A 13,388-nucleotide genomic window follows, 5' to 3' on the forward strand; every position below is an offset into this window, starting at 1 on the left:
ACATCTTCTAGTTTTCTAGTTGCAGAATTCTTGTAAAAACTGATTTGCATTACCCTACTGATTTCTTGGTATCTACAGTTTGCTATTTTATGAAAAGTCTGAACCACATACCTCAGTCACTTGTATTTTATTTTAGAGTTCTATACAGCTCTAGCCACATTTTGTACTTCCCACAAGTTAATGACAGCCTGAAATTTAACACTTGATTAAATGAGGCTTTTATTTCACAAAGCTGCTGAACTAGCCAGTGCTTCTTGATAAGCCTGAAGAGCCAGCTCTATATATCCTATCTTCTTTGATTCTGTTTTCATGAACACCTGTTAAAGATGACAGCTATTAAAATGGTAATACAGTACAGAATTTATTATACAATTTCTGATTTACAGAATGACTTTCTTGTGGCATCTCAGCACACCCCTTACTTTGTTAAAATTGTTAAGTTGGGTGTAGTGGTTTCTTATACATAACTAATGTTTGTAGTCATTTGATAGTAAAGAGGGTTTCTTAATGAACTACGAAGCTGTGTGGCTACATATAAAGAAAGCAGGTATCAATGTGAACCTCACCTTTCCATTATTCTATCATAAGCAGGAAAGTATACTATACCTTGATTAAATCTACTCCATGAACTTCCTGTTCTTTTGCTTCTTTTGCTGATTGACAGTCAGGGTGGAGCATATGATAGAGGTTGATTAAGCATGTAGCATCATCCATTCTAAAAACAAGTTAAGAGTAATTACTTACAGTTTTTTGGAAATACCATAGCATTTTGTTAGTACAAGTATGAAGGTACACCAGCCCATAACTAAGATCCAAGCAACACTTTGAACATCTCCAAAGCGTAAGTGAGCTTTTATATCAAAGGTGTCACATCTTGGTACTCTTTATGCTATATGCAGAATAAGAATGCTAAGGGGCACTGGCTAAGGGTGTAGAGAAGCTGACCCATGCTATGTCTTGTTTAAGGCCTGTGTTATTAATCCCTCCCTAGCATACATTTCAAAATACACAATGGGTCTTTATTCTGCCAAATGGCAATATTTAACTTCACCAATCCTGGAGTGTAAAATTGTTAACAATCCAGGTAGTTTCCAGAGCTTTCTCTGATCTAATGTTGTTTTCCCTACTAAAAACATTGAATCACATCTCCCAAAATTTAACTGAAAAGCAAATGAGAATTAGTCCTAAATGTAGATGACATGGTTACTTTACCTTTCTGCTGCTTTTTTGTGAGGTGATGAGTTTTTCAGTAACTGGAGTTCCTCAAATAAATTCCCTTTAAATATTTTCCAGTCCTACATATTTGATTTTAAGCCTCACCCACTACTGAACCTTTTAAAAAATTCATATTTTTTTCCCAAGATGAATTTCAGTGAATGTGGTAGCCACTATTACAAGAATCCCATCTCCCCTTTAAAACAAGGATTTAAGATTTTATAGGGTACAAAACATTCTCCAGTTTCCACTGTTTCACTTGTCAGTTAAAATCAAGTATCATAGCGGATACATGTTCTTAAATGACATGTCATGACTATCCCTGGTCTTGGACTAACATTTCCATCAAGGTTGTTTTAGAGCTATTAAAGATTGATTTGTAAATTAACAGTATATTAGCTACTTAAAACGCATACAGTAGTCTAGTGATAGCTGAAACAGCTCTGCGGGAAGAATTTCTGTTCTTTTGCTGGTGTTCAAGAAAGTGAAGTCTCAAAGTGGCTGGAATGAGACATTTTTAGTGCAGGTGCTCTTAAGCAAGTAAAGTACCTCAGTGAGGCCCTGGAAACTCCCTGGCAAAAACCATCAACTGCCAAAAAATGCAGTCGTTTCCCCAATTTTAGTATGTATATAATGACTAATGATACTTCATTTACACCCTGTCCTCCTAAAGGATAAGGCCCATCCTAAAATTCCACTTAAAATCATGAAGTGATCAGTTTACAAAGTATACATGTAATTTAAGATTGAGTCTCAACACACCACTGAGTTAAAATGTGCCAAAAGTTATAAACCGCAATTATGATTATTTTTGTTTTAAGTTAAATTCTGCAGGAACTAAGAGGTACAGGTCAGTATTGGCTCATACAACCCATATCTTTTTTGTATGTATATCCCTTTGCATAAGCCAAAATCACAGCATCTTATAGGAAAAGTTTTGCAGTAGGTATTTTCAGGACTATTTGAAATCAGATTTGATATTAACTGTTTATATCTTAGGAAAACAAAGCAAAGCTAGTGTCCAAAGAGCACTTACAAATTTCTCTGGATCATATCTATTAATAAGCCATCTGTCTTCTTCCTATTTACCAAATACCACACCATTCCTCCAAAGTGTCTTGTTGAACGCAGAAGATCATATTTGGCATGTTTATCAATGTCCTCATACGTCTGATGATGAACCTACCCAAAATGAGATTTTAGTTTACAATCCTGAAACTGCCAGAAGAGTGACAAAGATTTACCTTTGCAACACCTGCAAAAGGTCTAAAATAGTGCTGACAGCACACAGCCTCAAAACACTGTCAAACCTAGATGGTTGTACGTAAAAATCTTAGATATCACATTGGGATATCCCAATTCTAGGGGGTAAATTAGAGGGACGTACTGACAGTCACAGCTAACATACTTTCATTATTTTGGGAAAATGTAAGTCTGAAGCCTTCAATCTACTCCTTCACTATGCTCAAGTGACAGGATCTACACCCAAAGCAGGGAGGAAGCAGAAGATGTATGCTTGGTGTATATCCATGCAAGGAACCAGCAAGAGCACCTGCAGTCTCAGACTTCAGTTTCAATAGATGCTGTGAGGTAAAATGTGTTAATAGTTTATGAATTTTTTTTAAAAGTCTAAAATTTGCCTTTTCAAAATATCTACTTCAACTTATTTTTCACACTATATCCCAGTTTGAACAATAAAAACAATTGCTCTTTGGTTTGTAAATCAGTTTCACTTTCAAGTTCTGACATAGCAGGAAGCTTCAGAGTTTGGGTTATGGGAATGGCTTAATGTTGATTTCAAGGAACTACTTTAGTAAGATGCTATTCAGCATGAGTAAGGGTGACAATCAGGCTCAATGACATCTTATGGTAGAGTATAGGAAAGATTATTAAGAAAAAGTTAAGGGAAACAAATTCTGCTAAATATGGAACTATGTTCTCATACATTTTCAATTAACACTGAGAAGTTTTACAACTATATCGTGCACTTGAATTAAGAATACAGGTTCCAAGAGTTAAACAAAATGGATACGTAAAACATTAAATTCTTCTTTATTCCAATTAGGAGCACTTGGCACTTTTGAAAATCAGGCCACCAGCATGACTTAAAGTTAGGAGCCAATCTTTATACATCTTAGCTAGTGCCCCTAAATAATTTCTGTAGCTAGTACTAACAAAAGTACTACTTACTTTTTTCACTTGGAATCTTAAGGTCTATTTGTGTCTGCTCCAGTCAAATTTTGTAAACAAATAACTCTACTCATTTGAGTAGTCTTACTGAAGTCAACGGGACTATCTAAATAAGTAAAATTACACATATGCCTAACTGTATGTAGGAGAGTATTTCTTAATGTTAACAGTATAAAATTAAAAATTCATATGTCAAAGCTTATCTTTGACACAAACTACTTCCCCAGAAAATTTTTGTAGCTACTCTTTTCACAATAAGTTGAGATTTTTAGCTTGCTTACTTTGTCCAATTGACAGCACTGTACATAATCTGTTTGTGTGGGTCTTTCACACTACCACAACGGAGAGAAAAATATTGATAGAGCGCCTACAGCTGGGGTAAGTGTAGTAGCGGAAGCCATTTAACGCATTTCATTCACTAGATATCAAGTTGGTAGTGTCCCTTTAACTTACCAGAATTTTGTACATATTATATACAGTTTTGTATGTATTGTTCACTAAAGTTGAATTTGTTTTGAAATGGTAAACATGTTGATAGTGTTACAAAAAAGCAACGGTTGCATAGATAATTTATTAAGTGAAAATAGAGAATCAGAAGTAGATACAATTGGACAGTGATTTTTGTTTTCATAACATGCTGATCTCATAGAAAATTGCATATTAAAAGAACCGTACATACATTTTCACTAAATTTTCAGCTGCATTTTTATATCTATGCAGCCATTAAAAGGCAATATGATTTTTCAATCACTGTGGTCCACAGAGAACTCATTCTCATACAAACAGAAACCTACAAGTTGTCATTGGCATTAACTTTCCTATTAGAAATAATAAAATGGACTTACTCTGATATAGTTAGCTGAATCTGGCTCAAACTGTGCAATGCACAGGTTAAGTACATCTTCATGACGGTCCTCACGAAACACAGTCTAAAATGACAGTTGTAATTCAGGAATGAATTTTATATTACCCCTTATTCTAAAATGAAGAAATTAAACAGTCAGTACTTTTCTATTTTAGGTAATGACACATTTCAGGAAATGTCAACAGGTACAAGGCCAAGAATGACAAGCCACCTGAGTGCAATAATTGCCTTTAGTTTCCTTACTGCAATAATGAAATGAAATATATAAAAAGTAAAGAAAAACAATTTGTTTGCCGGATGCCACACTGCATATTCAGGTCAGGCATGTAGTCTTATCAATACACACAGTAGTTAAGTGTGGACCTCTAACAGACAACTCATTCCATCTGATTCATCTGCACAAAATTTGTTTGTTCCTGACTAACAGACCTGTAAATTTATGAAAATGAGCTATGCTGATAAGTATCTTTATACAAGACTAACTGCATGCACACTACAGGTTTCTAAACCAATATCACTGAAGTGGAACAAAAACAAGGCCTTTACAACACACTTAAACACACTATACCAGAAGAGCAATACTAGTGATGAATCTCAACAAAGCCAAAAAAAAATTTACCGTAAGGTTTTCATCTTTGAATATTGGTGGTGGAACAAGTTTGCGTCCCTCTCTCGGGAAGTACACCTGAATCATCCTGTCCCGTTCTTCCCAGGTGGCCTTACGTAATACACCACTTGGTTCTCTAACTACAATGAAACGCTCCTGAAATCAAGGGGGGAAAATTTTTTTTTTGCACATTTTATCATCATATTTTTCCCTTAGTATTCTGAGGTGAGGTGGGGGAAATCTGGCTGGAAAAATCCTACTGCACAGCAGCTCAGGATAAGCAGAAATTCTAGAAACGGGCTTTCCTAATCACTTAACTGTAAACTTGTCCAATGCCATTCATATTTATGCTTGTTTCTCATGTTCTAGAGATGGAAAAAAAACTAGTTACAATAAGGGAAATTCACTGAACACTTACTGAATAATTGCAAATATCTAGCTTTCTTCTGAACAACCAAAAATTATCTGACTCCCCTCCTTTCCTTTCAAGAGAAATTCCTGTATTACAGCATCAGAATGTAATTTTTAGTTCTGCTGGCAATAAATGTTTCCTCAATTTTATACTGTACTTACCTGAGGCTGAACTCTGATAACATTTTAGTGAAACTCAAGATTGTTCCTTTGAAGTTACAAGTAAAAATCAGGTAATAGTCAAGAAGCTCTCTTGCAGAATATATTAGTAAGTTACTCACACGGTGTGGAGTGCTATAAGTTATATCAGTAAACACATATTTGACAGTTTCAGTTCCTTCCAGGATCCTGTCTTCTGCCAACACATCATCAATTGGCTCTCGCTCACTCAGAACCGGGGGCATTTTTAATAGTTCTTTAGCTTCCCCAATGGCTTTTCTTGTGGCCTAAAAAGAGAAAATCCAATAACTGTACAGTGAAATATCACACTGGATTGAAGAGTCAATTCGGAAATGGGATGTTAAAAAATAAACTTCCCTCAACTTTTACTACACTGAAATATATTCCAGAGAGAGAGACAGGCTGGCTAAAATACTATGCAGGCGATTCTTATATAAATGATATACCACTAGTCCTGACTTAAAAACACTGCTTTGTCATACTCTTGAGTACTTCTCCTGAAGGAAGACTGGAAATTGGGAAAGGTGGACAATAGATTCAAAGAGAATAGTGAAGGTGCTGAAGTCACCTAATTTATTTCAGCTAGTCCCTAGGTGCATTAAAACATCACCACCTGCTTAGGAGAGACCCAGGATTGTGGTAGTAACAAAACTGGCTTAAGTTAGGAATCTCAACCATCCAGAGGTTCAGCCAGGGAACAGAGAAGACACTGCGGGCAAAAGATTTCCAGGATTTTAGGTAGTTTGGACATGAAACAAACATACACAGAAAACACACAAAACAGAACAGTAAAGAAAAAAAATGAAGTTTAATTAAAAAAAATCATCCTAGAGAGACAGAACTATATGCAGTTTACTCTCTTCCATATAGAATAAACCAAAACCCAAGAGAAAAGGAGAAAGAAAGACTGCAGGGTAAAATATCTTCTGAGATACTTAGAAGGACATCACTACATTGAAATCTAGTCACTTAAAAAAGTTAAAAGCATCTTTGGTACTATAATACATCTGTGCCCAAGTTGCCCTGCCTTTTTGTTAGTTTACTGAAGGTTTCATTTTCCTTTAAAAAAAAAAAAATTATTTCACCCCTGCAGTTATGCTGAATCTCAACTTTTCCACAGGCCTTAATGACTGCGAAGTCATCAACCTACTACAGCCTTTTACTAAACAAAGACAGACTGCTAAGGACAAAGAAATCAGGAGTTTGATTCACACTGCTTGAGTAGAGTTGGTATTGAATTTCAAAAGACATTGAACAGATTTAAAACAATTTTGTTTTTAAATTGTGTTTTTCTGGTAACATTTCCCATTAATCCTTTGAAAAATGTATGCCTACTGACATTCAACTCCTCACACAGAAAAAGCTAATCAAAGGAAATTGACCATCATTTAGAGTACCAGTAAAATATGTTATTTACAAAATGGAATGGAATGGTGTAGTAGAGGATAGAATTTCAAATATATTTTATATAATGCTTAATATAGGTCTGTCAGTAGGACAGCTGTATTCATGAAAGTATACAAGAGCTTTATCTGTTGTAAACCTTTTGATTAAACAAATACATATTTTTTAAAAAGAATGGCATCATACCTCTGCTAGCTGTTTTTCTGTCATTAATTTGTAAGTGGGTGGTTTAAGCTCCTGTTTAATGGGTCTAAAAATCTTCTGCAAATCCAACCCCGTCATCTTAGAGAGTAAGCTCTGAACAAGTTCATCCGTAAAACAAGGCTTTGTGACATCTGACTTCTTTTTGTCTGAAAGAGATTTTATAAAAATTAGATTCTTTTCTTTGGCTTAGACTAACATCCAATAGGCTCAAAGTTCTGAATACCAGACCTGTGTAGTTTAGGCATATGCCAGTCAAGAATGAAACAGACCAAGAAGTGAAAAGTGTAAGTGACAAGTTCCTTCAATACTTTCAAAATTCAAGGCATTAGTCTGGAGGGTAAAACTCCAAAACATACTGACTGTTTGCAAGTTAGGCGGTGCTCAGGAAAGAACCACTTTTGAGCATTTTCAGGTCTAAAACATACTGAGTTTGTGTTTAGAGTATCCTGTTCCACCCCATGTCTCCAAGCGTTCAGAAGATAAAGGGGCGTATAGGTCCTGGAACTAGTGCTGCCGCACCCCCGGGCTTGAAGTGGTTTCCATCATGTATAGGGTTTACCGTTTGGTTCAATGGCTCTCAGCACCCCTGAAGGGGTGGCACAGCTCTGTCCCTGCAGGCTCTCCAAGGCTTTCCAGAGTCAGCCCGCACCAGCGAGCCAGGGCTTTCCTACCCAAGGCGGGGAGCGGGCGCGCAGAGGCGGGGCCTTGGCTGTTGCCCGAGGGCCAAGAGCCCAAGCGGACGCGGACGGAGGAGAGATCCGGCGAGCAGCGCAGCCCGCACCCCGGCGCAGGACGCGGGGCTGCGCCAACACACCCACCAGCTCGCTTCCCGCCTCGCTCCCTGTCCCTTCCGCAGGCCATGGGCTCGAGGCGCGCCCGGCAACCTACCGGCCTCTGAGCCCGCGTCCTGGCCGTACCAGCGGCTCCCCAGCAGGGCGCGCCCTGGGCGCTGCACCCCGAGGGGAGCTGCCGCGCGGCGCCACAAGCGCTGCCACCGGGGCACTCCGAGGGCCGCCATGCCGGTGCGCTACTCAGTCCGCCGCGCTCTCACAACGCGACTTCCGGGAGGCCGCGCTAGGCACGCTGGGACGTGTAGTCCCTGGGACACACCGCCGGCACTGGGCCCCGAGGGGTGGCGGGAAGGGAAGAGCCTGAGAGGGGGCGGGTCAGTGTCTTGCCATGGGAGACTGCCAGAGGCGGAGCCATTGAGAATATGAATATTCATTGAGGTCAGTTTCTTAAGGCCAGACAGGTGTCATCAGGAGGGTGGAGGCAGGCCTAGAACCGAGATAAAGTAGGAATTTCTGTTCCACTGGAAATGCAATGTTTGGGGGGGCCGGGGACCTCTGGATTGGAACAAAAAGTCAAAACTTTGGAAGTTTCCTGAGAAAAAATTTTCAGAAGAAAAAAAAAAAGTGGATTCCAGGTCAGAGCAGTGGCTGAACTGCAATAGACAAATAACATAGACACAACAAATAAATAGATTTCTAAATGAAAAAAAATCAAAATATGCTGTTCTGACTCTTATTGAGTCTTGAGTTGACTCTTATTGAAATGCTTATTTTTTAAATGTTGTTATCAAAACAAAATTTGGTCAAACAGACCCATTCCTATGGAGTGTTTTCATTTCGACGAATTGATGTTGTCCAATGGAAAAATGTTTTGACAGAAAATTTTTGACCAGCTCTAAGCAGCAGTTTACTTCTGTCTGCTATGGTCATTCATTAGCTGACCACTGCTGGTTGTTTCTCCCCATGCTTTTCTCTGCAGTTTTGGGAGCTGGATCTGCTATATAAACTAGTATCAAAAGTAAGTATGTAAAATATATTTTCTGAAAAAACAAAAAGCCCCCAATCCCTTGTGTGTTAGGGTATACAGACACCACACTAGCCAGAAAGGGGTTAATGAGAAAGTGTGGGCTCAATCAGACCTGCTTTGTTACACCTGTGAGCGATAATAAGCTTGGAAAGAGGGGACTGAAAGCAGGAAAGCTCTGTGCAGTGATGGTTGGTTTAGAAAAAGAATGAACCTTTTGTGTTATTCAACTAGATTCAATTAGCTAGGTCTCAGTAGACGTTCGGAGACTACTTGAAAGAAAGCCTGGCTGGGGCCAGGCTCTTTCCAACTGCTCTTGGAGTCCAGAATCTTCTGGGGGTGGGGGGCTGGTAGATAGATAGGCCTGGTGCAGGACTCTTATGCTTGCTTTGTTCTCGATTAGTCTGTTTTTTCTCTGGTATCTATGGAGATATGAACCTGGGAAGGGGCTATGGGAAAAACCTAGAGACAGACCAGAGTAAGAGGTAACCCAGGGGGCTTCACTAGACAGACCTTAGCTACTTGCTACAGGGTCCCTGGGCTGAAACCTAGAGTAAAGGGAGGGCTTGGTTTCCCCCACAAGTGCCCCAATGAAGGTGGTCTGAAGATCCTTTTGCAGGTCTGAGCTCAGGCTGAAGACTTAATGTGAGACTGGTGGACTTTTGTTCTGTAGGATTCTCTGTTGCCCCTGAAGGGGTGGGACTGTTTCTGACCTAGCTGGAGGACTGAATCAGAAGAATCAGTACACCACTGCAGGGCTGCAGCAACTGTTTGCAGAGTGTGCTGCAAGAGAAGACCCTGCTATGCTATCCCCAGCCATGATGGGTTGTGCTGGCCGGTGAGTCACACTTCTACATCTTGTATCCCCAATAATGTCATACTTACAGAAACTTGTTTTTGGCAGAGCCTGTAGACTCATCAGATACAGAAAAGAAAAAGTAACTAATAAAATGTGTATGTTTTCACCAACACGCTAACCAGCATCCTGGGGGGTTTGGTCTTACAGGGAATGTTATTTAGCACAGGTTTTCTTTTGATTAACTGCTATGGACCACTGGCTAAATGGATTGATAACTTATTGTCAAAGCAGGAATTACAGTAGTGCTAGTGTAACCTTTAGGGGTGGGCTACAGTTCACTTCAATTCCCATCTCCAGTGCCTTAAAAAAAAAACCCAACTCCCATAGAAAGTAGCCGGAGATCCAGACTTCATCTCTAAGGATTTTCAGCAAAGATTGCACAGGGTCAACCTCCCCACATTTGAGTCCCAAAAGGAACTAAAGAAATTAATGTAATTAAATAACTTCGTAAAATCTTATGATAAAGAAACCTAATTTTTACCGCATGACATGGCTATTTTATAATCCACAGACATTACCGTCAGTTAAACATAAAGAAAAAAATTTAAAATCTGAACAGTTCAGTCCCCACAGAAATTCAGTGAGAAGAAACTGAAAGTTCCAAAAAGCTTAGGTTTTGTTCACCTATGTCTCAGTTAAAAGGCTTTGATCATCAAATCTATAGTCTGCTGAGTCTAAAACAACACCTTTTCTCCACTTGCTTGTCGGAATCTGCAGTTGGAATCCATACATATTCTTCCTCTGCTGAAATCACTGCTAGCTAGTCAGCTAACTAATTAATCAAACACTCGATTAAGTGTACAGACTTAAAGAAAACCCGGTTACAAGAAAATACAAAACTGAGAATAGCAAAATATAAATGACTCTTTTCCCATTACCACATTTAAAGAAAAGTTGGTGACTCAAACTAGTTGAGACAATTTAACTAGAACAGTTCAGTTAAAATCAAAACAACATTCAAAGCATACAATTAAAAAATAAGTTACTTTCCCCTCCCAATTTCCCCTTACTATAATTAGCATTCTCCTACTTCCCTGTTAGAGGGTTAACAATGTCACAAACTTGCTGTAAAATGCTTCAGAGTTAGGAACAACAGCCTGCTTTCTGCTCCTGGGCTCAGCTTCGCCCAGCTCACACAGGGCACATAGCCTTCTACAAAGCAGCTGCCCTGACTGCTTGCCCTCATGGAGTCTGAACCCAGCAACAGGGAACCATTGGAGCATATCCAAAACTACCATACACAGTTCCAGAAGCTTCTGGATGTGGCATGCTTAATCGGCCTAACAACGACCCAGACACAACTCACTTCTACCTCCTCCAATGGGTCTCTTAAAGAGATATCTCCCTATTAGGCACATGGGTTACACTAGGAAAAAAGGAAAATGTTTCAACTGAATTTGTTTTAAAAAATTCAAAGAAAATGTTACAACAGAAATTGTAGATGGATTGTGTTTACAGTAATAACATACTTACCAAATCTGATATGGCAGTCTCATATGTATAGCAGACTTGCTTGTTTGATAAACTAGAATGGAAAAAAATAAGAAAAAAGGTCAATTAAAATATCAATTATTTTATTGAAAATAATTGGCATTCTACAAATCATACCTTACAGAGCTGATCAACAAACAGAATTTCCACACTCTGGGAAACTCCAATATTTTGAAATTTGTTTTCATCCAGACAAAAAAGCCACAATATCAGAACTTTTCACAGAACACAAATTTCAAAAATACTCCTTTTGCTTTGGAAATGTTGAAGTGTTTCTCTTGCTGGCTGTCTGGTTGAGATCCTGTGCAACTGGTTTGAGAAACTGAGTTTCCTAAATTGGGAGCATGACTGAGAGGCAGGGAAAAACCTAAAATCCACATAAAATTAAGAAATATAAACAACATCATGCCCCATTTCTTTTTAAGCAAAGTGCCACATATCCTTCAATAGGGACTTTGTCTAAAAGTTAATGAATGATGTGCCTGGCTATTTTCTTTCCTAATCACATGACATATCTTATTAAAGGGATGGAGGGTGTCTCCTACTTGGTAGGTTTGCTAGTGGGTGCAGTGGAATGGTTAAAAGGGAAAAAGAGAAGGTGACTAAAACTTGAATGCTGCTGTTACTAACTAATCTGTATTCCATAACTACTATCATATATACAGAAAATATGATGTGGCATAATTTTCTTGCTGGCTATTTCATCTGGTTCCCTTATAATCAGCTTCTGGTATGGGTATTTATCTTGTTCTGAGCTTGACAATCTGCCTGAGAGGGGGAAATTCTGTAGTAATTTTGCATAATATTAAGATGCTATTGTTTTCTTTATGAATTTGAGACTTGTATGACCTATCAGGGGATAAATCCATATCCTAAATGGCAAGCTATCTGTCTAGCACATAAGAAGGGATAATTCCAAAAAAATGGGCAAATTAATCATTCATTTTAATGACTTAAAAATCAATTTCCTAAGGAAAGAATGTCTCTTAAGTTGAGATACCAGTTTCCTTCCCTTTTCTGGAAGGAGTAGCTATCTGACTTGTGATGGTTTTAGTCTCATGCCCTCCATAAAGCCTGTGGTATTTAGTCTTTAGAAAGCTAAAGTAATAAAATAAATGCCAAACATATTTAAAAACAAATAAAATTATATCCCTCAATAATATCAAATATCAGAACTCTTTATGTAGCAGATCCTGTCTCCTAGAGGGATAATTGACTGGAGGATTAAAAGATGTGAAACAGTGAAAAACTGTTTAAAACATGTGTGTTGTTTTCATTTTAACACAACCAGCATCCTGTGACTTACACGAAATGTTATTTGAATAGGTTCTATTTTCATCAGCTGGCTTGGGTATTCTACTACTGGTTTGATGGGTTGCTGTCTCTTGTTGGCGTCATGTCACAGCAGGAATTACACCATCTCGGGGGGAGGGGGGAGAAAAAGGGAGCATTATGTTTTTGGTAGTATGCTTAGTGTGATGGCAGAATTTGTTTCACGGTTGGCAGGCTGATGAGTTTAGATAGGTAAAAGAAAAGGAGAGAGAAGACAAAACATGGATTTTATTGTCACAAAATAATCCATCTTCTACACATCCTACCTTATTCCTAAAGAATAGGACTTGGCATAGTTTTTACCTTGTGTAGCTGCTTGGTCATTTTATGCTGTGGCCTCTTGTTATCCTGGCTTCTTAACTATGTGTGACAAAGAAGAATGTAAGTATCCATAAAAATTATAAATATATAGAAGTACTGTCTTCTTTCTTAATTTCATACTTAAATGACCAGGCTACAGCCACTGTCTGTCTACTTTTCTGGCTTATGTAGTGGAGATTCTTAAAGGAAAAATGAAAATAGGAGAGGAAATTTACAGGTTTCTATTATTAATTTATAGTCTACTATACATTGTATTTGTGGAATGTGTAACATGGTACAATTTCCATCTGACTAGCTGGTTTGATGCCTTCCTCATTGGCTTCTGAGTTTGACCATGTATCAGAGAAGAAAATTTGAGGTGGTATTCATAAAATTAAGAAGGCACTATTGCTTTAACCACTTTATTTCCCTCTTTACATGATATGTCAGGGGTGCAGTCTCTCTACTATATGGTAGGTTCTTTGGCTAGCATATCAAATATTATGATCTAGTAG

The 13,388-nt window shown here is 38.4% G+C and overlaps 1 protein-coding gene and 1 long non-coding RNA gene across 3 annotated transcripts in view; both read right to left on the bottom strand.

Moving 5' to 3' along the window:
- Positions 1–111: 111 nt before the first annotated feature.
- MRPS22 (mitochondrial ribosomal protein S22) lies at positions 112–8,142 on the bottom strand. 2 transcript variants are annotated; one of them, XM_084639475.1, is made up of 8 exons: positions 7,965–8,140; positions 7,059–7,222; positions 5,570–5,734; positions 4,890–5,033; positions 4,251–4,334; positions 2,252–2,397; positions 607–715; positions 112–317 (listed from the first exon to the last, which is right to left on the bottom strand). In XM_084639475.1, exons 1-8 carry the CDS (start codon positions 8,092–8,094, stop codon positions 225–227), a joined length of 1,035 nt encoding a protein of 344 aa, XP_084495601.1. In that variant the 5' UTR covers positions 8,095–8,140; the 3' UTR covers positions 112–224. The 2 variants fall into 2 exon arrangements, with proteins under 2 accessions (XP_084495601.1, XP_084495602.1); XM_084639476.1 differs by lacking the exon at positions 4,890–5,033 and having other exon boundaries at positions 7,965–8,142.
- A 3,081-nt stretch (positions 8,143–11,223) lies between these two features.
- LOC311526440 overlaps positions 11,224–13,388 on the bottom strand; it is a 29,622-nt gene continuing 27,457 nt past the window's right edge. The window contains exons 2-3 of the long non-coding RNA XR_014713008.1: positions 12,877–12,933; positions 11,224–11,275 (exon numbers count right to left, since the gene is read on the bottom strand). This is a non-coding gene — a long non-coding RNA (uncharacterized lncRNA). The remainder of the gene's footprint in view (positions 11,276–12,876; positions 12,934–13,388) is intronic.

This window comes from Lepidochelys olivacea (genome assembly GCF_965140295.1).
Source record: "Lepidochelys olivacea isolate rLepOli2 genome assembly, chromosome: 9".
Taxonomy (NCBI): Eukaryota; Metazoa; Chordata; order Testudines; family Cheloniidae; genus Lepidochelys; species Lepidochelys olivacea.